A 21,393-nucleotide genomic window follows, 5' to 3' on the forward strand; every position below is an offset into this window, starting at 1 on the left:
GAAAAGAGATATGCCAGAGCAGCAAACAGAATACAGCACTGGATAACTGACAGGAAACAGCCTCAGCCATGACTGTGTCTTAATGCTTATGTTGTGTCCCCAAGGGTGAAACACGAAGCCCCAAGGAAGCTCAAACTGTTCAAAAACCAGTGCTTACTGAAACACATTTACATTTATGGTAAAGTCCCTGGCCCAAAGCCGTAATCTTTCTAAGTTTCTGTTCATCCAGTCAACACCTTTGTTTTGCCTTTGAAGGGCAAACTGGTAAGAAATTTCTGTTACAGAGCATGATTTGTTTTGGTCTGTGCCTTCTCAGGACAAAAGGACAAAGCATTAAGGCGCTGTCCTTCCTGTTCCCCCCCGGCTACACCAGACAGGCTGTTCACAGTTTGCTTAACATTTTAACTTGTGACTGCAGGAGACTTTGACAAATACCAAAGAGAATTCAAAGAACAGAAGATTGATGTGGAACGGAGCTGGACGCATCCCCATTACGATTCAAATGACTACAACGGTGACATAGCACTGCTGTACTTGAGCAGCGACGTTATTTTTAATGAGTACGTAATTCCCATCTGCCTTCCAAGCCCTACCCTTGCCACCCTGCTCTCAGAAGAGGGGAGCGTAGGGATGGTGAGCGGGTGGGGTGCCACTCATGACAGAGGTTCCACACTGCGCTTTCTCATGAAAGTGCGGCTGCCCATCGTAAACATGGAGACCTGTCAGCGGTCAACAGACAGACTCGTTACCGACAACATGTTCTGTGCGGGGTACAACACTGAGGCTGCAGACGCCTGCAAAGGGGACAGTGGTGGCCCTTTCACTGTGTCTTACCACAACACTTGGTTCCTCCTGGGAATTGTAAGCTGGGGTGAGGGCTGTGCCGAAAAAGGAAAATACGGTGTGTATACCAGGGTATCCAATTATATCCCATGGATTAAAGAGATTGTTGAAAGTGTAGCAGATTCTGAAAACTCTTACATTAACTTTTCTTAATGTCATCCTTAAACACAGGGATAATTCTCTTATTACAGAGTGTCTGAGTCTAAGACACGAAGTAGTCCCTGTCCTTACAGGTGTAAAATCGAGATTATCTTCAAAGAAATTTTGAGTCTCTACCATAAATGGCTAAATTGTTCACTCGAGTATTACTGAGTAAAATACTTGTGTATAATAAAGACCTATTCTGCAAATAACAAAGGAGACAACTACAACTTTTCTTAATGTAAGTTCCTGTCAGAGAGGTGGGGTTTTTTTAGAGAAAGAAAAAGCTTTCAATTTCTTAAACCTGCATGTGTATGACAAAACCAGGCAAACAGTCCTCTCTGTGAGTTAACTGCTTAGGAAAGAAGAGCATTTCTGGTAGTGTCTGTCCTCTAGTTATGAAACACCGCGCTGAACACCACAGTTACAGACCTGTAAAGTTTTGTCACCAAGTAGAACTGTTACCTCAGGTACAATTCAGTTTACCATAATACAAATGTTTTCTGACACCGCCCCCAATGTCTGTATGCAGTACTGTATTACAGACTGCGCTGGCGCAACTGTCTGAGAGGGAGTCCCCCACAGCTGCAGCTGGAGAAACATAAAAGGAGTGTGTGTATGGTGGAATTCTGAAATAAATAATTAGCGGGGGCTGTGAGGACACACTGTCCCCTGTGCTCTGCGTGACTCTGGCGAGAAAAGGCACATCCCACTCCGGGCACAGCACTACAACAGTGGAACTACACCACAGTGCAAGTAACAGAACTGTCCATTTTTCATACTTTTTCCTCGAAGAAAGAAACCCCTATTTCTTTATTCTGAAGACAACCCCCAGCCCCTCATGTACACAATTTACTTCACCCAGTTTTTGATGGAAACCAGTAATTTGGATATGAAGTATTTGTGAACACCCTTGATGGGGAAAAGCCAACACACCACCACAGCAATAAACAACTTTTCTATCACCCTATAACAAAGGGAGACTCATGGTGTGCCTCCCACCATCCCTCTAAGAAGTCTATTTCCCCACACAGCAGAAACTTCACGTACTTAAAAAGCGCTCGATGCCAAAAATGCAAGTGAAACAACCTACCTGTGGGCCAGAGCAATATCCCCCAATGAATTAGCCCCTTTGCATACCTACATTGCCATCCATCTCTGTAGCTTTGTCCTCAGTTACTTCTTTCTGCTGCAACTAATAGTTGGGCTTTGTGACCCATTTGATTTTTTGACATTTCTTACAATTCACTACAAAGTTTTAATTTTAAAAAACCCAGCGCTCACAGCCATGAGGGGCTCTGTTCTCCCTCAGCTCTGTTCAAAGCCTTGTAAAAGTTCATTACCGCACCACAAGAAACAGACCCTTCTTGTTTGCCTCAGAGCACGCGATGCCCAGCTCTTATTAATTTTGATAGCAAGAAACTGTACTAGGACTGCACAAGACACCAGGGTAGGTACTTCAAGGAAAAAGCTCTTAGGATTTAAAAGTAGCCCACAGCCCACCATGACTGCACTACCAGAACTATGTACAATAAAAAAAAAGGGGGGGGGGGGGCATGGGCAGCACCCTAAACCCATAAGACTTTCAGGGCCAAATGGTACCTGGGTACGAACAGCTCTACAACAGTCACTTACTGCTCACACAACTGCACCTGCAGTTGGCAGTGAGGAATTCCTTGTCTTTCAGTAAATTCTTAATTTAAAAAAATGGGGAAAAAAAACAAACACCCAAACCCTTGAAACTCTCAGCATGCTAAAAACACACACCTGAGGGCGGCTACTGTGTCATAAGCGTACCTGGCACCAGCAGGTGAAGTAGTCTTACAAGCCGCATTCCTTTAGTCAGCTCCATCCAGCGCAGGCAGCCTCCTTCAGGTTGTGCATCACGTTCGTGTCCCAGCACACAGCTTTGTGTTATTGCCACAGTCCCGCAGGAGCACATTTGAAATGTGACTACTGACATACTTACTTACATTTTCTCCAGTATCAGTGCCAGCAGATGCTGCTGATCAGAGACAAGTGCTGCTAAGTCAGCCAACACCAACATCCCTACCTCCACGAATTCACAGAATTACAAACCACAAATTACAGCGAAAGGGCTGTGCTCCCCCGGAACGAAGGTAACCACCTTACTGAAATCCCAACTGCCAGCTATCCATGCAAGGAGAACCCTGCTCTTGTAGGCAAGCTCAGCAGACAAAAACATTTTTAGAGGGAGAGGTAAAGAAGCAGAGGTACAAAATGCCGCTCTGCTGTCTTTCTGTAGCAAGAGGAACAAAGCAATAGCAGCATTATTCCCCTAAAGGAGATAGGAACCTTCTCCTTACCACCGGTAAAATAAACTTTTCAGAAAGTCACTAGTGGGCTACAGAGCAACACACATTTGAGCTACCCAAATACCAAAGTAAAACAAGCGAAAAAAAATCACATGGTTTTCAACACTACAAAATAAGTCACAGCAGTATCAGCATTAAGTGCTGCATAGAGCACCCAAAAAGGAAGCGCCCAGTAATCTGATGTTCAGTGTTCCTGGGCAGTCATGCTAACCTTGATTCCAAAGTCTGGCTCACTTTGAAAATGATTTATCACACACCACAGAAAAACCCATCAGCTGCAGCCCTCTGCTCTCCCATAGCAGCCACCCTTGAAGGCTCTGCCGTTCGCACGGAGGATCAGTAGACGTGAAATACTGCTGTCTGTCTGACGTCAAGCACTTGCTGGGAGCCGCTGGAATTTCTAGTGGTCTGTCTGCTGGTCTTCTCTTGAACTTTCCATCCTGCTTTCATGAAAAATTAGATCCTTCGAGCGGAAGACAGTCAGTATTTCTTATGAAAACCAATATATGTAGATCTCCAAAGACAGAACTGATTAATATGAAAAAAGCACTGAATAAAGAGGAAATGGACAATGGTAAACAGAAAATTAACAATTGGCAGCTTTTCCACATATCAGCTGGTCCACACATACAGTCCCTTGAGCAATCAACAGACAGCCCCCCAGAAAAACAGAAGATGTTTTATTGTCTAAAGTATTGCAATACAACAAATAAGTGATCTGTACAAAGGACACAATAGAGCAAATTTAAATACAATCAGGAGAAAGAAGTCCCCATATTCACAGTCCTCAGACAACATCTTATACCAGAACCTGAACCAACAATTTAAAGATTCACTAAAAAAACCCAAACAAGTTGTTAAAAAATTTAAAGGTCTCTCAAGAGTCTATGGGTGTATTGTCTTACAGCAGAGATCATGGGGTATTCTGTGAAGGGTCACAATGGCATCTTATTGCCCTCAATGCTGATTTTCACTGCATGGGCTGATCTGCTTTTTTTCCTGATATCTGTGAATTTCCGCATCTGTTTGTCCAGTCGACTCACCCCTTTCTTAGAGGTCCCCTGGAACTTAAAAAATAAAACTAATAATTACCACTGAAAAAAAGCAGACGTCCCAGAGGTTTAAGAAAAGCAATGCATGCAAGGTTAAACCTGCAAAAGGGAGGTGATGAAGCCACTGGTTCCAGGTGGGGGGTGCGTGGCGTGTGTGTACGTACGTGCACGTGTGCACATATTCTCCCCACAAAGTGGATAAAATGGTTCCCCCGATATACGCATTGCATATATGGAGGCAGTCGCGCTCACAAACACCACACAGTAAAGCTTTCACATTACAGGGATTAATAACCACGTTAGTTGTTCACACGCCGGCTGAATATACAGTTTGGAATAGTTTCGTATCTATATTGGCTGGAGTTTCGTGTCAGAAATACACTGCTCTATGGTGTCACACATAAAGGCTTCCTGTGGGGGAAGATTTTTAGATACAAATACAAAGTAATTGAGGTGGAATGAGTTGACAGATCCAATTCCAAACCGCAATTTATTTTAAAGGTTACTGATTAGTACTTATAAAGCAAAAGATTATTCGGGGGGGGAGGGTGTAGGGGGAAGCAAAAGAAATGCCTAAGCTGAACATATGAGTTATTAGAGGAGTTACTGCATTTCATCTCTGTATTTTAACTGCAAATTGGAAACTGAGATGACACAGCAGTTTTAGCACAGATAAAATACAGTGATTCAGTAAAGAAACACCACTGAAAAGACAAACAGCAAAGACCTTCCAATCCATAGCCATTACTTCTGAGAACACAATTTGCTCTAACTATAGACAACAGAAACAATAAATTATGCGAACTTCACACCTTTAAGTCTGGGAGAAACAGAGATATCCAGAACATGCTCCTTAATATCTGACAGAAGACATCTATTAGAAACTGAACCTCTTGTTCCCATCACTGAGGAAGGCGCTCCTGTCACACTGATCTTCAAATAAACTTTATTCATAAAACTATTCACTAGTCATTGAAATTATGTCTGGAATTTCACAGTGATTTTAAAAAATTTTTTTTTTTTTAAACAAATAAATATGAAGTTCAAACTCAACAGTTATCTACCGTTTGTGCTAGGCTCTTCCTATCACTATTAGTTTGTGGCGACCCTGCTCACAGAACTGAAATGCAGATTAGAAATTGTCAAAACATTTCCCACATTGATGTGTCATTGACTGATCTCCCTCCACCCTGCATTGACAGTGGGGGATTCTTCTCCCCCTGGTCCGCAGAGGTCTCATTCTCTGTCTCCCATCAACCACCCCCGTTAAGTCAAGTCTCACATCACTCAACTTCTTGAAAAAGTAGGTGTGAAAAATACCTTACTTTGTACCAGTAAAACATCAGCCACAGATGTTAGTATCCAGTGACATAAGGTCCTATACTGAGGGCTAAGAACTCCTGCATGTCAGTTCAGGTAAACCTGGAGAACCTAATTAAGTCGGAACAGCGTTCAAAACCATAGGTGGTGCAAAGCTATTTTTGAGTACAGGTATTTTCATTTAATACCTTCATACCCTAAAGCTGTCGAGGCAGGTATCGTGGCAGATGTTATGTGCTACAGCCTATTTTTCCTGTACAAGTTCCCTTTTAGGTCACAGTACAGACATGAGAGAATACGAGGAGAGTTTTCCAAGTTTAAGTTAAGGTGTACACACTCCTTTCCTGTATGTGCAAACTGCCGACAGCTGAAGCACATGCACTGGTCACACCTCCCTTGAGGGATACCTCGCAAACTTGGGGAAGGCAGAGTATCATGGCTACAGGGGCATCCTGTTGCCTTCAATGCTGAACTTGATGGCCCGATGTACTTTGCTGAGTCGTTTCTGTTCAGCAAACCGTCTCTTGTGTTTTTCCAAGCGACTAATACCTCTCTTAATAGTCCCGGGCTAGAAACAATATCTCAATTAATGCACAGAAGGAGAGATAACAGCAGAAAGCACAGTAATTATTACTTCTTCCATTTACATGTGTTCTACCACCTACTTCGCTTTTAAAGTAAACTGTACAAGGTAGATGGATGAACCAAATAAAGCAAGGCAAAGGCCTCTACTGGAACTGTTAATATTTACCAAAACCTTCAAGTTTTCCCAAATGGGAATATTATCAGAAGAACATGATACAAAGAATGGGAGAGGTATAAAAATATCAGTGACACACTTATTGAATTGCAGCGCTTTAGCTCAAAACACTCTAAAATAAGAGGCCTGTAATCAGATTCTTACCCTACAGAGAAACTCTAGAAGCGTTAACATGAAAATCTCTTTTTGTTAAGAGAAGAAACAATACCTGAGTGAGAGTATTTGATGAGCTTAAAACAGCCCACTTGATAGCAGAATTTAGTATCTACTCAAATTAGAAGAGACACTTAGAAGAACCACCCTATTGTGCAGTAAGAACAGCAGTAAGGTGCCACATTCCCAGGCTTAACCAGAGACAGCTTAGGCAGAGTCACTAAGCCATCCCCACACCACAGTGCTTACCCTGGAGGACTCCATCTCCACGTTCCACTTCGGCCTGACCACATAGTCCTTGTTGGAGGGCATTGGCACCCTCGCACGGGCACAGAACCCGGGGTCTCCGGGTCTAAGAGCCCTGCAGAAAAAGAGATGCGACTGTTAGAGACAAATCTTATACAGAAAGAACTACATGCAATATAGCATGTTCTACCTGTGCAACACGCTGCATAACCGTTGCTTCTAAAACCTCAAAAAACACTTGTGATGTTGTTAGTACCATTAAAATACTTTTTTCTAATAAAAATTTAAAAACAAAACTCCAACTTACTTTTCCTCCCCAGTTAACACTTTCTCCAGGTCCCTGCGGGGAGTCTGACCGCCAGAGCTGCAAGAAAAATGAAATTTTATAGGCATTTATACACATAGAAAGACAGTACTTTTAAAAGACAGTCAAGTGTGGTAAAAGAAGAGAGAGGTCATAATTTATTATCCTTTTATTTCCCTTAATATTTACATACCACTTTGTTTCTCCTCGATGGAGTCTTAGAAAGAAAGAAGGATTTCATGTTTCTGTGTGCTACTCCTACCTGCTCAGTCTCCTTCGCTGAGGCATCTGTTCCAAATCTCTCTGTTCCCTCTCTTCTCTTGTCATGCCTTTGTAATTCGAGGTAAGGCCAAAGATGGGTCGAGACCATTCATCTATTATAAAAAAGAAAATAAATTGGTTAATGAACACTAGGCCTCTGAAGTTTATCTCCAAATCATTCTGGTGACCAAATATAGCTTTCAAAGTTTATGGCAAGTATTTATGCTTCCTTTCAACCAAACAAATGATTTTTAATCTCTCAACATTTCAAGGAGAAATCCAGCCTTGTGGAGACTAAGAGCGAGCTTTCATCCGCGAAGTCTCTTTAGTGCTGCTGCCTGCTCTTTTAGAACCTCTCTCAGCTCTTAGAATACTTAGGTGTCAGGAACTCCGGCATACCGTAGAGAATATTATTTTAGAAATAAGCGAAATAGTTCCTAAAGAACAGAACAAGTTTCTAATCGCTTTGCAGTCATTCAGGATGGAACGCACTACACATAAGACTACAGCTGCCTACAAACTAAACTTTTAGTCATCCAAGGTCTCTCTAAAGTCCATGGAATAAACAGTCTTCTGGCAGCACCTTCCTGACTTAGTAGCACATACATGAGGTCTGCACAACTAGACAAGAAAGTCTGGCAAAATAAATGCCATCCTTTGGTTTATCTGGGCAAAATAAATGCCATCCTCTGGTTTAGAACAAGAATGAAAGAAACAGAAAAATGTGCATGCAGAAATTAATGTAACAGCATTTGTTAAGAGCTCTACGAACAAAGTACTAAAACAGGTTAGTGAGATTCTGACTTTGCAGAATTAATTCTACTACAGACAACAGCAAAAAACAGGCAACGGAAAGATTGATGCAGAAATTAAACTTTCAGTGAACTCTCACTGACACAAGGTGAAGGAAGGTTTACATACTGATTAGTTTCCCTGCCATATCCTTGTTAGGTCTTGACTCTTTGGGGTGTTTGTAGAGGTACATCACAGCTCGTCCAATGCCACTGTGCTTCAGGGTCTCTTGGCTCACACTGGGCAGCTGCAGAACAAAGGAAAAGTCATAAAACAGCAAGAAATGGTGTCTGAACATTAATGGTGTTATTGAACTTTGAAAGAAGACCAAAAGCCACCTTCACAATAAGCTTGAAAAAATTAGTATTTTTCACTGTCCCACTAGGAATTGGTTAAAGTATCAAACACCAAAAACTAGAAATTTGCCTTAATATTCTTGGGTTTTATACACAAAATTAAGTTTCCAGAACTATTTACTCCAAACGGTCTTTTGCTTATATAACCCAAGAATTGAGTTACTGCCTTCAAAGCATTCATTTTATAAAGATAAAAACTTAGGTGGCAAAAATATTCAAGTAATCAGCTTAGCTACAAACGCTTAAAGTCTACACTGAGTATGATGGGCTTCCTGGTGCACTGCACACTTTAATAGGCCGGAAGAGAGAAGGGACCACCAGACAGAAACACTGAGAGATACATAGCAAGTGACTGCACTAAACCAACAAACGAACATCTCATCCAACAGGGAACTGCACACTTTGTACATCAACCTGAAACAGGCAGGCAAGGCCAAATAATCTAAATTCAGGCAGAACTCTGCAAATTCTTCGCAAGGAGAAATATTTCTAGGGCTTCAGTCAAATAAAGCCAGCTAGCAGTGTTGCAAGAAAAACTGCACTTCTACTTTACTATCAAGACTATGCCACGCTTCTTTTATGAACATGGCAAAGACATTAACATGACCAGTAACAGTGTATGAGCCACTGAGAATGAGAGATGCCAAGTGACTAAGCAGTTCAGATTTATCAAGAATATAGAAATGCCATAGCACATAACTCCCTGACAGAGGGTACAGAACTTCATGTGTGTAGTTCACTTGAGACTCTCAGAAATGCCTTCTGGCCTGCCGCTAGCAGAGCTATTCGCTTTGTTGTGAACATGGGCAAAATTTTTGTAACAACAATTAAGTACCTTAAGTTCCCTAGCCAAATTTTGTTCAGCTAGACAGCATATCAACAACATAAGACTCATTAAAATGATGCAACTTTTAAACAAACACATCTATTTTGCAGTTTGTTTCTTTCTGTACTCCACTGCATGGCCCAATGGTAGCAGTCTACAGTATGTTTATCACCAAACACTTCTCTATGGTTTTACCATCACGTGCTTTAGGGAAGTCACAAATCAAATATGGTTACAAGTCAGTTTCAAACCTCTTGCAGGATCTTCAGAAGCTCCTCTCTTATCTTTAGCGCCGGCAGACTTCGGTCTGGAAGAGGAGAAAGCCACTCTTTGATGGCAGACATAACACCACTATCAATGAAAGTTTCTTTGAGGTCCTGCCTAGAAAGTTTAAAGTAAAAATAAGCCACAACGTCATTTAATACATCAAAATCCTAAGATGTGATGTTCCTTCAGCACAATAGTGCATTAGAGTTTGTCTCATATAAATTAACACGTAAAATTAGGTAGAATTCTAGGTTTTTGAGGCGACCTAGCTCCAGCATTTACTTGGAAGAAACAGAAGTGTTTCACTGCATACTCAGTGTAACTGTAATGTTACTCTATGAAATCTACTGAATTCCCAATAATCCCCAAGACGGTAATTAACTGGGACAATGACAACTCACTTTTTAAGATGCATAACTACAGTTGGCAGTAAAGTTAATTTCTTTAGTGCTGGTTTCTTTTGAGTATTCAGCTGTCGATCCTCCTGTAGGGAGTTGAAGAAGTGCAAATTAATCAAAAGAAATCAGCAGCTCTCATCCCTTACAACATTTACAGGAAAAGGTTAGTCTATCTATCAAACAAGAAGTGCATCTTTGGCAGGATGACACTAACTTTGTACCCTGCTGTATCTTCTTACAGCCCTAAAACACACTGTATGATGAATTACCTTAAGAAAGGATTCCCCCACCTTAGCCAACATTTTCCTTAAAAGCATCGCAATAGGAGATTCCACCTAGAATTACATGTTTTTCTACTTCATGATTACTGTCTATTGCAATGAACTAGAGATCTGCAGAGTCCTCCATGCTAGCTATGCATAGCTAACCTAGAAACTTTGTTAGTAAAATCTCACCTGCACAACAGAAAAATAGCTAACCAAAACAATGAGTAGTGAGAATATGCATATTCATTTCACCTAAGAATGTAAGTGGTTAACCTCAAGCTTTAGAATGAAGTCATGTAAGAGCATATAACTGTGCATCATGTGCTAAAGCAAAGTCTGTGTTTCAAAGTGACTATCATCCAAGGCCATAAAGTCACTGTTGTGGTAATGCCTTTCCACTCATCTTAACCCACTGAATGCTCTTTCTGCACAATGTTTTTTTTCTTGCAAGGGAGAGATTTTTCTAATGCCCTTCTGCCCCTCTTCATGCCCCAGAACAGTTTGACAGGCACATGATAAGAGAACTTAAGACACCACAGTGCTGGAGATCAGCTCGTCCTTCTCTCCAGTATTTCAAACTTTATGGCTTCATTTGAAACATCTGGCAATCATTTCAAAGACCAGGAAAGTCTCAGTTAGTCTCCCAGATCACTATCTCACTCACCCCTTCCTCCCCAAACACAGTATCGTTCTTGTTCTCAGGAAGATTCTTTATTTAGTATTATTTGTACAATTTCTCTATCTAAAGTTCCCTGTGCATTCCTCCCCAAATGCTTTTAAATGTGTTTTGCAGTGCTATTCATTAATTTGATTGTTACTGCAACAAAACTACAATCACAACAGAAGATACCCGACAAAAGACAAGACCCCAATAAACCGTACACAGTAACGTATTAAACACGACTCCTTGAAAAAGGCAGTCTGCCAAGGTGGAACTTCCCTTAATTCTGTTGCTCTACCATCATTTACATAACAGTATTGTCATTCAAACAGTTTAGAAAAGGCTTCCTCTCAGGAACAAACACTGAAGTACTACATATGCTAGTAATTGTATGATGAAATTAAAACATAGTCACTTTCTCAGTGTTGCATATACTTATTTATATATTGTATAGAACATGTAGGACAGTTGATCTCAGCTGATCAAAGTTTACCAAGTCAAGTAATTTTAATCTTTAAAATGAATAAACATTTTCTCCAAATTCACAGAAGAATTTCAGAATAGTAGAATAACATTTAAAGCAGTTATTTAGCTATTGGAAGCTTTCCATAGTGTTGAGATTACTCCTCCTGAGTACCAGCCAGGTTTCTGTATTTTACTGATCACAAGATTTTCCCATAGAATGGAACCAGGCTGTGGAGCCTAGAAAACTCACCTCAGCAGCTTCATTCATCTTCACAATCATAGCACTGACCACGTCATCTGCATCACTAATAAAAGTTCCACCATCACGGTTTCGTCTGCGCTTGCCACTCATACTCTTCTTTCGTTGCAGCATCATGTCAAAATCTGACATGAAGTCCATACTGAAATGCAAGAAGAGAGTTTGCTGACAGTCAGAAGAGGGTCCATATTACTGTCTTTTGAGGAAATGATTTTGTATTTCTGCAGCATAACCTTTCAAAAATTCTCAAATAAGCAACAAGCATTATGTCTCAATGTCCCCGTAAAATAATTAGTATCCTCAGTATACAAACTGGGGAACTAGTAAAGGGTTTCAGTGGCTCTGAAATGCCCTTAGAAGTCTACAAGACCTTGCTGAAATAGCTAACAACACACACACATGTAATATCCAGGGTTTAAAACGTGCTAAAGCTGTCACTGAAGCTGGCAAGGACTTAGCTTTCCTGTACCTGCAATACACTGCTCTGACGCTACTGGAGCGGACAGAAGAAAAAAGGAAACATGCTGATGGCATGTCCCTTACCAGCAGAGAAACACACCTCTGACTCCAATGCTGAACTGCTTGAAGTAGAGTTAGATGTTTGTTTGCTTAGATGTTAATTTTACTCAGGTTTTGATGCAAACCATGAAATACTATTCTTTGAAGCAGTGTAGGTAATCTGGTATGGACTGCCAAGTGACTGAACTGTACAAGCTGAGAGAGGACCTTCTGTCACACTTTATGAGAACAAACTTTCTGCAGAAACATAGTCCCGTGTCTTTCTAAACCAAGAAGTCTATTCAGTCTTTGGAGGAGACCTGACACTAAAATCTTGCATTTGCTATTAACAAAGGAGTACGTAACACATTGACTTACTGTTTCCCTCTTTTGATATTATCATCAGAATCCGATTCATCCGCTGTCTCCTTCATGTCTGCATCACCTTTCTCTTCGTCCAAATCTTCCTGGTTAAAACCCTGATGGGTAAAGACAGTGCAAATCAGCGTATGAATTAAGATTGAACATCTACTCAGACACCTGACACAAACTCTAAAAGCTTCAGATAAGTCTGCAGAGGATCGAGAAGAAAGAGGAACAAAGGCTTCCTAGTTCTGCCTGTGACCTTCAAACCAGTAACTCTCCCAACAGAAGAGCCATAAATGTTACCTAACCCAAAGACTACCTCAGTGAGCCCAGCAAATATAAAGCTTCCCTGATACAGCATAGCCTTGAATGAGTTCAAACCTAAAGAGTCATTCTGGAGTACCTTCTCATGAAGATTAGATCTAGCAAGTAAGCAAGAGACATTCACAATAACACTTACTGTAAATTCCTCTTCTTCCTCATCACCAGATTCTCCAAATATATCTGCAATTAGGTTCCTGTGAAGGTAACGGTAATGTTTATCTATTTAAACTGCAACAGTGAGAAGTGCATTTTCTAATGACTGTGTGGAGATTCACCTTTCATTCTGCCACCTACTACTGACCTTCCTCTTCACACCACCAATGAAGGTGGACAATCATTCTCTGGTTGGGATTCATCCCTTCTCCACTCACAACCAGCCATACTATCTGCAACCCTGAAGGAATTCGTATTCCCAGAAGCACTTACTCTTGTTCATTTCCGGATTCACTGTCACTGCCAAACAGATCTTTCTCTTCTTTTTTCTTCCCAGCATTCTCTTTTCTTTCTTCTTCTTCCTCACTATCTGATACAATATTTTTCTTCCTTTTGTCAGATTTCTCTGAAGCAGCATCACTATCTGATTCTTCAGCATCAGAAAGGATTCGTACTTTTTTTGCCGCTGCCAACAGAAAGGAGCATTACTACATGTCCTAGTAACAGAGGTAACAACTGGTACTCTCAAAAAACTATTCTCTCAAATTTGATTTGGACAAGAGGGAAGCTGACTAGCCTTCCTACACAAAATCATTGCCATTTCTTAAAAAACACATCCATTCTAAAATCTGTTTTATTCAATCAGTAACTGAAGTTTCCATACACCACACCTATACATAAAAACTTGTAATTTCAAAACTGACACTCAGCCCCAGAGGAAAATCGACTACAGAAATAACAACAAAGTAGAGAAATGACTAACAGGAATAGTTGACATGACAACATGACAGTATAAAGCAAGATCACTGCAGTAGTCTCCTCTTTTACTTCTGTTACACCTACTTATTACTCAAAAGTATTATATATACATTCACACAGAAAGGTAGTTGGAACAATAGCCTCTACAAATGCAGTCGTGCTCTTAAAATAAATTTGCTTTACGGTTTCGTATTTATCTTAGATGCTTTCTTCACACAAAAACAATGATTTAACTCTAACACTACTGCTTGCCACATCACGTTTTTATTTTCAGACTACAGTTCCTTACGTGTTTTCTCATTGTCATCCTCACTGTCAGAAAGGATAGCCGTTTTCCTCTTCACTGTCTTCTCCTCCTCTTTCTCTTCTTCATCACTGTCCGATATTTTTCGTCTCTTAGGAGCTTCCTCGTCACTGTCAGAGCCCTGAAATCCTTCCCTTACGTGTTCATTATCTGAATGATGAGAATCATTCTGCACCTCCTCCTTCCTGTCCTCCCCATCACTATCCTCAGATTCTACTTCTTGTTTGTGTCTGGAAACATCCTCGCTTTCCGAGTCACTAGCTGGCTGTTTGCGGAGTTCCTCACTCTCCGAGTCGCTGGCTGGCTGCTTGTGGAGCTCCTCGCTCTCTGAGTCACTGGCTGGCTGCTTTTGGAGCTCCTCGCTCTCTGAGTCGCTGGCCGGCTGCTTGTGCGATTCCTCATTTTCAAAATCACTACTGTGATCCCTGTGGGGTTCTCCATTTTCAGAGTCACTTGCTCGATGATTTAAGGCATCTTCATTTTCAGAGTCACTTAAATGCTGATTTGGACGGTCCTCAGTATCAGAATCACTGTCTTTCCCTCCACGAGCTGCTTCATTGTCTGAATCACTTACATTGTGATTCGCAGGCTCCTCATTATCTGAGTCACTGTCTTTTTGCCTTGGGATATCTTCATTTTCAGAGTCTGTCATATGAGACTCTCCCATTTGCCCATCATCATCTCCATCACTGTGTTCATTCTGAAAGAGAAAAATAATCTCAGGCAACTAAGAAAAAAACCTAAAAAAGTAAACAAAAAACATTCTGAATTTTTGCTTGTCCTTCCTCCAATTTGATTACCCAAGGTACTACAAACAAATATTTTCTATACAGAAATAATTATTAGACAATTTGCATCAAAGGACTATCAAATACTTCAGGATCAATAAAACTATGAAGAGATCAATGGAAGCCTGTCCACCCTGCAGCTCAATCGTATTTTGGAAATGGTAACAGAATTTAAAAACCACTTGAAATAACGTATCTCAGAAGGGTCCAGTTCCTCGAGGTTAAATACTTAGTGCTTTTATTTGAAAAAATCAGGCCTTCAAAGTGGTTTAGTCCAAAACCTCAGTAATAAGGCAAGAAACATTATCTCGCACTTGTAACTGTCTTTTTCTTAAGATCTCAAACATACGGGGTTTTGTATGAAATACATTTTACTGAAACTGCATGTGCATTACTTTCCAAGTGAAGCTCAAAAGAGCTTGTGCCCTTTCTTATTTGCCAAGGAAACTTATTTAAGAACACATCGAGACCAACAGCCTACCAAAAAACAGGAATAAAGTTTTAGTCAGACCTTTCAGAGTATTATTGTTAACAACTTTTGGTTTTCAATATGTAAGAATATAAGAACAAATTCAACGCTTCTCTCCCTTAAGCTGATAGCTCCCATGCCTAGGATAACCTATGCACAAATACAGCAATCTTCTTTAAACTTTAGAATTGAAACACAATCCTTTATGTCTTTTTCTACATGGCAAAAAATACTGAGCCACATGCTCCATTTCTGGAAAAAGCTTTCACAAGCCACCTGTCAATATCATTACTGGCAACATCTTGTTGTATCTTTCCTACAACATCAAATTTCTATTAGGAAAAAAAAAAACTCAATTGCATTTACCCGAGAAAACAACATGACTCTTAAACACTCATTTCATTAACTCAGTACACCTCTCACAGTTACTGACACAATAATCCTGTTCTAAGCTGAAAATAACAATACTGTAAAAGGACCTTCTTTTCTACACACTCAACTCCACTCTTCAGCCAGGCCTTCCTCAGGGGTGATTTTGTCACTGCTATGGACTCCTTCCACTAGTGTATTTGCAAACTTAGTACTTATTGTCCTAGGAGATACGTTAACACCTATATGTCCTGAAGCTTCCAGAATTTTTTTTCAGCCATTTAATTTCCTTGGAAAGACAGACTTTCTACAGTCATTCTACTGCCACATTCAGAGCCACACAAAATAATGCAGGTGTATCTATCCTACACCTACAACAAATAATCCTATTAATCTTTAAAACATATGATTAAGAAGAAATTATAAATAAAATTAATTTTAATTGCTCTTAGGAACTACTCCCTCCAGAATTATGTAAGTGGTAAATCACATTGCTTTTTAAGGTTTTGGACCTTACGAATTTATTCCCTTGGCTAGCAATTGATAAAACAGTAACTTCTAAATTACTGCAGAATCGCTAATAGAAAGTTACTGCACAACAGGAAAAAAAAATTGGGACTATATAATTTTAAAACATGCATTTCGAATACAACTTCACTATTTCACTTCAAGTGTTACTTGATACCAGCTACAAAACAGTTGCTGTGATAATCTGAGAGTAATTTTCTTTCTACTGCTTGTCCCTGTCTCTACAGTGATGCTAGTCCTTTGAATCGTGCTGGTGGTATTATTCAGTATTTCTCATTTCTCCTTAGAGAGAGGAAACGTGGTTCTATTAAAACCTGAACTTGGAATTTAAAGAATTAAACATGAAGATTACACAATCTTACAAAATCCTGTAACATGAAGTTACAAAATTGAGGATGCACAGCTAAGGAAGACCATACGCGTGCTCAAATGCTCTCAGCTTCTTACAGGGTTTTATTTACTTCTTTTTTCATTAAAAAAAAAAAAATTGATTGCCCTCTCCCACATAAACTAACAACATGTGTATGTGATCTATTTTCTCTGACTGTATTATTTAAGATTAAAGAAAACTGCAGCTGCAAACAGAACCGGAAACAGAGACTTTACAGCAGTGTTACAGGTAAGGTCATCAAAATCCAGATGTCTATGCTCAAACTGATGTTTATAACAATATAAATTCTTTAATCCTTATTTTTCTACCATTTAATTTTTGGTGCGTTTGTCTATATTCTCTTGATTTCAGATGACTAATGCTGAATAGGTACTGATAATTATGTCAGGAGCAATAAGGGATTTTGCTAAACAAAACCAAGGAAAATACAAATACTCCTGTTTAAACTATTAGGCTCATCACCTTCCAGACCACCAGTCTAAAAAGTGAACAAGTAAACAAAACTAAAAGCCAAGTGGAATCCATAATGATTCTTAAATGTTTCTAAGGTCAGAAGTGTGGCTGCAGGTTATATATCCACCTATTCAGAATATATTACTAAATTACAAGGAACTTTCTATGCAAAATACATGGTAAGAAGTCATTACAATTATACAGCGTTATTACTGAAGCACTTTACAATATCTTGAATCTCTAATCCGTTACTGCAAACTGACAATCACTTTTGATAATGAAGATATTTGGGGACTGAAAGCAGACATGCGTCCTAATTAGCTCACACTGTGATTGTACAGTGCTCTGTTCCACAGAATGCCAGTGGTTACAGCCGCTGAACTCTACTGTGATATATTCACCTACAGAGGAACCACCCAGATAATATAGGTGCCCCTACGCAGACTGGGCAGACAGGCACCATCTACACTAGTCCTGAGTCTGGAAAAGCTCAACCAGCACTAACCCTAAAACCACAGTTATATTCGTCAAGTCAGTAAACCCAGAAGAGAGATGACATGCAGTACCTAAGACTCAGCACATTAATGTGACTGAGCATCTTCCAAAGCAGAACTGACTCGCTCAGAGCCTACACAGAACAGACAGGCCCCATCCACAGCCATCAGCGCAAGGGTCTTCTGAATATAAGTAATGAATCCGTGAATATTTTGGAATATACTTGATATAAGAAGTAAGATGAAACTTCACAGTAAGATGACTAAACCCTGTAGGATCGTCTTCCCTCCACCCTTGCCTTTGGGTTTGGTTTTTTTTGTTGTTGGTGGGGTTTTTTTTGTTTTTTTTAACTAGTTTGTCTCTAAAAAGATGTTTTCAAATAAATCAAGTATTCAATTTTGGAGTTTTATGTTTTTCATTTTCCAAATATTTACTTAAAATAAAAGATCAGACATCCTCAAAAACAAGTAGGTCTCAGGTACTTGCTACTGCATTTTTCTCTAATTCCTTTGCTTTCTTTTCTTCCTCCTCTTTATCTATAAACATTTTAATTGAGATGTCCTTTTTTTTTTTTAACTGAAAGAATTCTATATGAGGCTTTAGTACAGTATAAAATAAGGAATACATCAAAATCAAATTTACAGTGTTATCCTTCTACATAAAAATTTCAGTTAGCAAGTAGTTCATTGGATCAACATAGAGCCACTTTTAAGAGGTATTACTTTGATAATTTAGTAAGTTCAACAAAATTGACCCATCCACTACATTCTCATGAATGACAACTTTTAAACTGAGGCATACATAACCATCATAAGCAGATCAGCAAGTTTCTTTTTTCAGAATTTTAAGGTATTTGTATATGTTTGTTAACAGTCACAGTCAAACCATAACTTAATTCATGAAGACAGCAGCAACTTGGTGAAAGTGTAAGAATCTAAGTTATTGAAGATTTCCATATGAGCCTGACTTGTACAAACACTGTAAACATGATTCCATATTCATTACTGTACTAAAACTACGTATTATCTAATTCTATTTGTCTAAAGCAGAATCAGTAAGGACATCAAGGAAAACATTTATAGATAAAGTGGGATTGGGGGAAGGAAAGCCAGAAAAGAATTGTGGAAAAGAAAAACCCACATACCTGAGACCTACATAAGTAATTCCTCAGGATTCCCCTTTTCTTTTAAGTTAAGAACCTGAAAAAAAAAGTTTGAAAGTTTAAAACTTCAATTCTCTACATCTGTGTTCTAAATTAGAGATGAAATAGTAATTAAACGGACTTAACTGATTAGGCTGTCTCAAAGGTTTTATTACCTTTGAGTGTCATTCCCACATATTCCTAAAGATGAAGGAAATAAGAGGATGAGAGAATATTTCAGGTAAATAATATGATGAATCACTGAAAGCTACTCCTTTCAGAGACAGCTGCTCCACATCATTGCATTTTGAATTTTATGTAGGGAAGACTAAAAATGTAAGACCTCATACCAAACAAAATACTCAAATGCTTATGATTTTGAACTGAATCAAATAAAGCACTAAGGCTTGAAGGTTCACATTTCTACTGGACAGAAAGGTGTTTTAGTTCAGTTTGGGTTTGGTTTGGTTTTTTTTTTGGTGTGTTTTTTTTTTTTTAAATGAACTTTCTGAAGTATTTTATCTACAGAGGAATATTCAACAGCCATCACAGAACAAAACCCTTAAAATAATGCAGACACATGAAGAGGATCAGTTAACAATGATAATAGGTCCTAGTGCTTTCTGGTTATTTAAATCTGAAAAAGACATACTGAAGACCTAAGTAATAGTCAACTACCTGTTCTTTAGGCCAGATTTCCAACTATTTTGCCAGTAAGTAAAATTAAAATCCCACATAAGTATAGAAGAGTAAGAACAAATGACGAAATTTCCATGCACAGCAGAAACAGCTTAATATTATTATAGCAGCAACATCAGTCTCCATGCACTCATCACCATATTTTTTTTCCATCAAAAGAGAAGTACTAAATCCCTTTGAAAGACTCTCCCATGCTGAAACACATATTCTCCCCCACACCAAAATCCTGACTGTCACAGTAAGAGATGCTGCCTTGCACCAGAACAATTTCTTCTATTGTAAATATCACAGAATCATAAGTTCCATCCCCCTTGCCAATATCAAGACCTTTTAAAAAATAAGAAAATCCAAATCTGCTTTACACTCAAATTCAAATACGTGCTAAGAACTTTCATTTATAAAAATATAAAATCTTTATCTACTTTCTAACTCTGAGGGAAGTATAAATTCAATAAAGAGGTGGAGGAAAAAAAAGAGACTGCAAGTTATACCACAGCAGAGTTGAGCTGTTTCACACATCCGCCTTCTACAGCATATCACATTATGCATGTGAAGCAATTTTTAAAATGTATAACCACTGGAAACCCAGAGTCAATCCTGATCTTTAAATAAAGTGCAACAAAATATGCAGAACAGATGAAATGGCTTTGATTACAGTTTTTATGAGTATCAAAAAGTTCTCCATAACATAATTTTTCTAGCAGAAGACATGAGTTCACAGGCCAAAATTATTCCTTCCTAGTAAGACCTGATGTAATTCTATTTCAAGCCATAAAAAAATTCCCCAAAATTAAAATTAACTACAAAACTGTCCTAGAAATCTAAAGGGAACCTTCACTTTTACCAGAATCTCTTTACAACCAAAACAGTCAATCCACAAGTTAAGTGACTCTCCCCCAAACACAACCCTGGGATGTAGGCTTCTCAAAGGAAGAACCTCTTCAGAGGAAGAAGAGGTCCCATTTAGGAACCTTAACCTCTTCCTGTTCCACATGCAGACCTACTCCTTTGAAAATGACAAGCTGAAAACATCGCACAAAATAGACCTGAGTGTCAACGCTCACATCTGAGAGGAAAGATGGAAGAAGGGATAGCACTTATTCTTCGGCAAGGAAATCTATGCCTCCGTAATGTGTGGTTTTACATTACTGGGCAGAATTTGAGGTAAAATTCCAAATTCCTCATAAACCAGTCCTTAGAATTTCAAACCCTAACAGTTTATTTTCTAGCAATCGAGTATAACAATATTAAACTTCTTCTAGTACAAAGCTGTAACTGCTATTATAACAATCAAGAAAAAACATAAGAAGTACCCTATCCTGCTTATTGGTTAAGAGATTATCTGACACACTTCCTTCTGGAAGTTAAGTTTTGCCCAATGGGACCCTGAAGAACAATCAAACACCTAAGCATCAGTTAAAAGAGTAATGACTCTTAAAATAAATAAAAAAACCACCAAACAGAGCAGTAATCTTTATCTAGACAAAGTTCCAGTGATACCTCTGAATGGTGCCCTACACTTCCATTCTCAGATCCAGAATGCTGCTCATTTCCTTCGTCTTCAACATCAGATCCCGAATCTCGTTCGTCTTGCACTGGAGTAGCTCCACCATCATCTGCTCCGAAGTTAAGAAAAGAAAAGTAAAACTCAGTGACATCTCCCAGCGTTTAAAAGAGCACTGACAGCGAACAGGGAGTGAACAGAGCCCTCACAGAACACGGAGCCAGGCAGTGCTACAACCAGCCTCTCGTTCTGATAGCGCACTAATATAGAGAAATGGAGGGTATCTACTGTGAAGGTGTGGAACAGAACCAACCCACCACAGACACCACCCGAAGAGACCACAAAACTACTTAAAACACGCATGAAAGCAATGATACACCAATCAAAACAGCGAACTAATAATAAGACGACAGCCGTGCTGCGATCACGCCAGCGGACCCGGCCCG

The 21,393-nt window shown here is 39.4% G+C and overlaps 2 protein-coding genes across 2 annotated transcripts; one reads left to right on the plus strand and one right to left on the minus strand.

Moving 5' to 3' along the window:
* Positions 1-418: 418 nt before the first annotated feature.
* LOC104282343 (coagulation factor X-like) lies at positions 419-996 on the plus strand (the record flags this gene model as incomplete). The annotated part of the gene is made up of 1 exon (XM_009880436.1): positions 419-996. A coding segment is annotated over one exon (578 nt), but the record flags the coding sequence as incomplete, so codon positions are not given.
* Positions 997-4,110: 3,114 nt separating this feature from the next.
* IWS1 (IWS1 homolog (S. cerevisiae)) lies at positions 4,111-21,060 on the minus strand. Its single transcript, XM_009880324.1, has 14 exons — positions 20,944-21,060; positions 14,096-14,810; positions 13,321-13,513; positions 13,031-13,088; positions 12,583-12,683; positions 11,698-11,848; positions 10,059-10,141; positions 9,642-9,771; positions 8,338-8,455; positions 7,418-7,529; positions 7,159-7,215; positions 6,855-6,966; positions 6,100-6,260; positions 4,111-4,387 (listed from the first exon to the last, which is right to left on the minus strand). Exons 2-13 carry the CDS (start codon positions 14,775-14,777, stop codon positions 6,132-6,134), a joined length of 1,926 nt encoding a protein of 641 aa, XP_009878626.1. The 5' UTR covers positions 14,778-14,810; positions 20,944-21,060; the 3' UTR covers positions 4,111-4,387; positions 6,100-6,131.
* Positions 21,061-21,393: the final 333 nt, after the last annotated feature.

The sequence above is a fragment of the Charadrius vociferus genome, unplaced genomic scaffold, assembly GCF_000708025.1.
Source record: "Charadrius vociferus isolate BGI_N301 unplaced genomic scaffold, ASM70802v2 scaffold270, whole genome shotgun sequence".
NCBI lineage: Eukaryota > Metazoa > Chordata > Aves > Charadriiformes > Charadriidae > Charadrius > Charadrius vociferus.

Coding starts and splice junctions, on each gene's coding strand:
- IWS1 (XM_009880324.1), bottom strand. CDS start 14,777: ATGGGAGAGTCTCATATGACAGACTCTGAAAATGAAGATATCCCAAGG. Junction 13,514..14,095: donor GGATGACAATGAGAAAACAC/GTAAGGAACTGT, acceptor TTCTGTTGGCAG/CGGCAAAAAAAGTACGAATC. Junction 9,772..10,058: donor GTAGTTATGCATCTTAAAAA/GTGAGTTGTCAT, acceptor TAAACTTTCTAG/GCAGGACCTCAAAGAAACTT.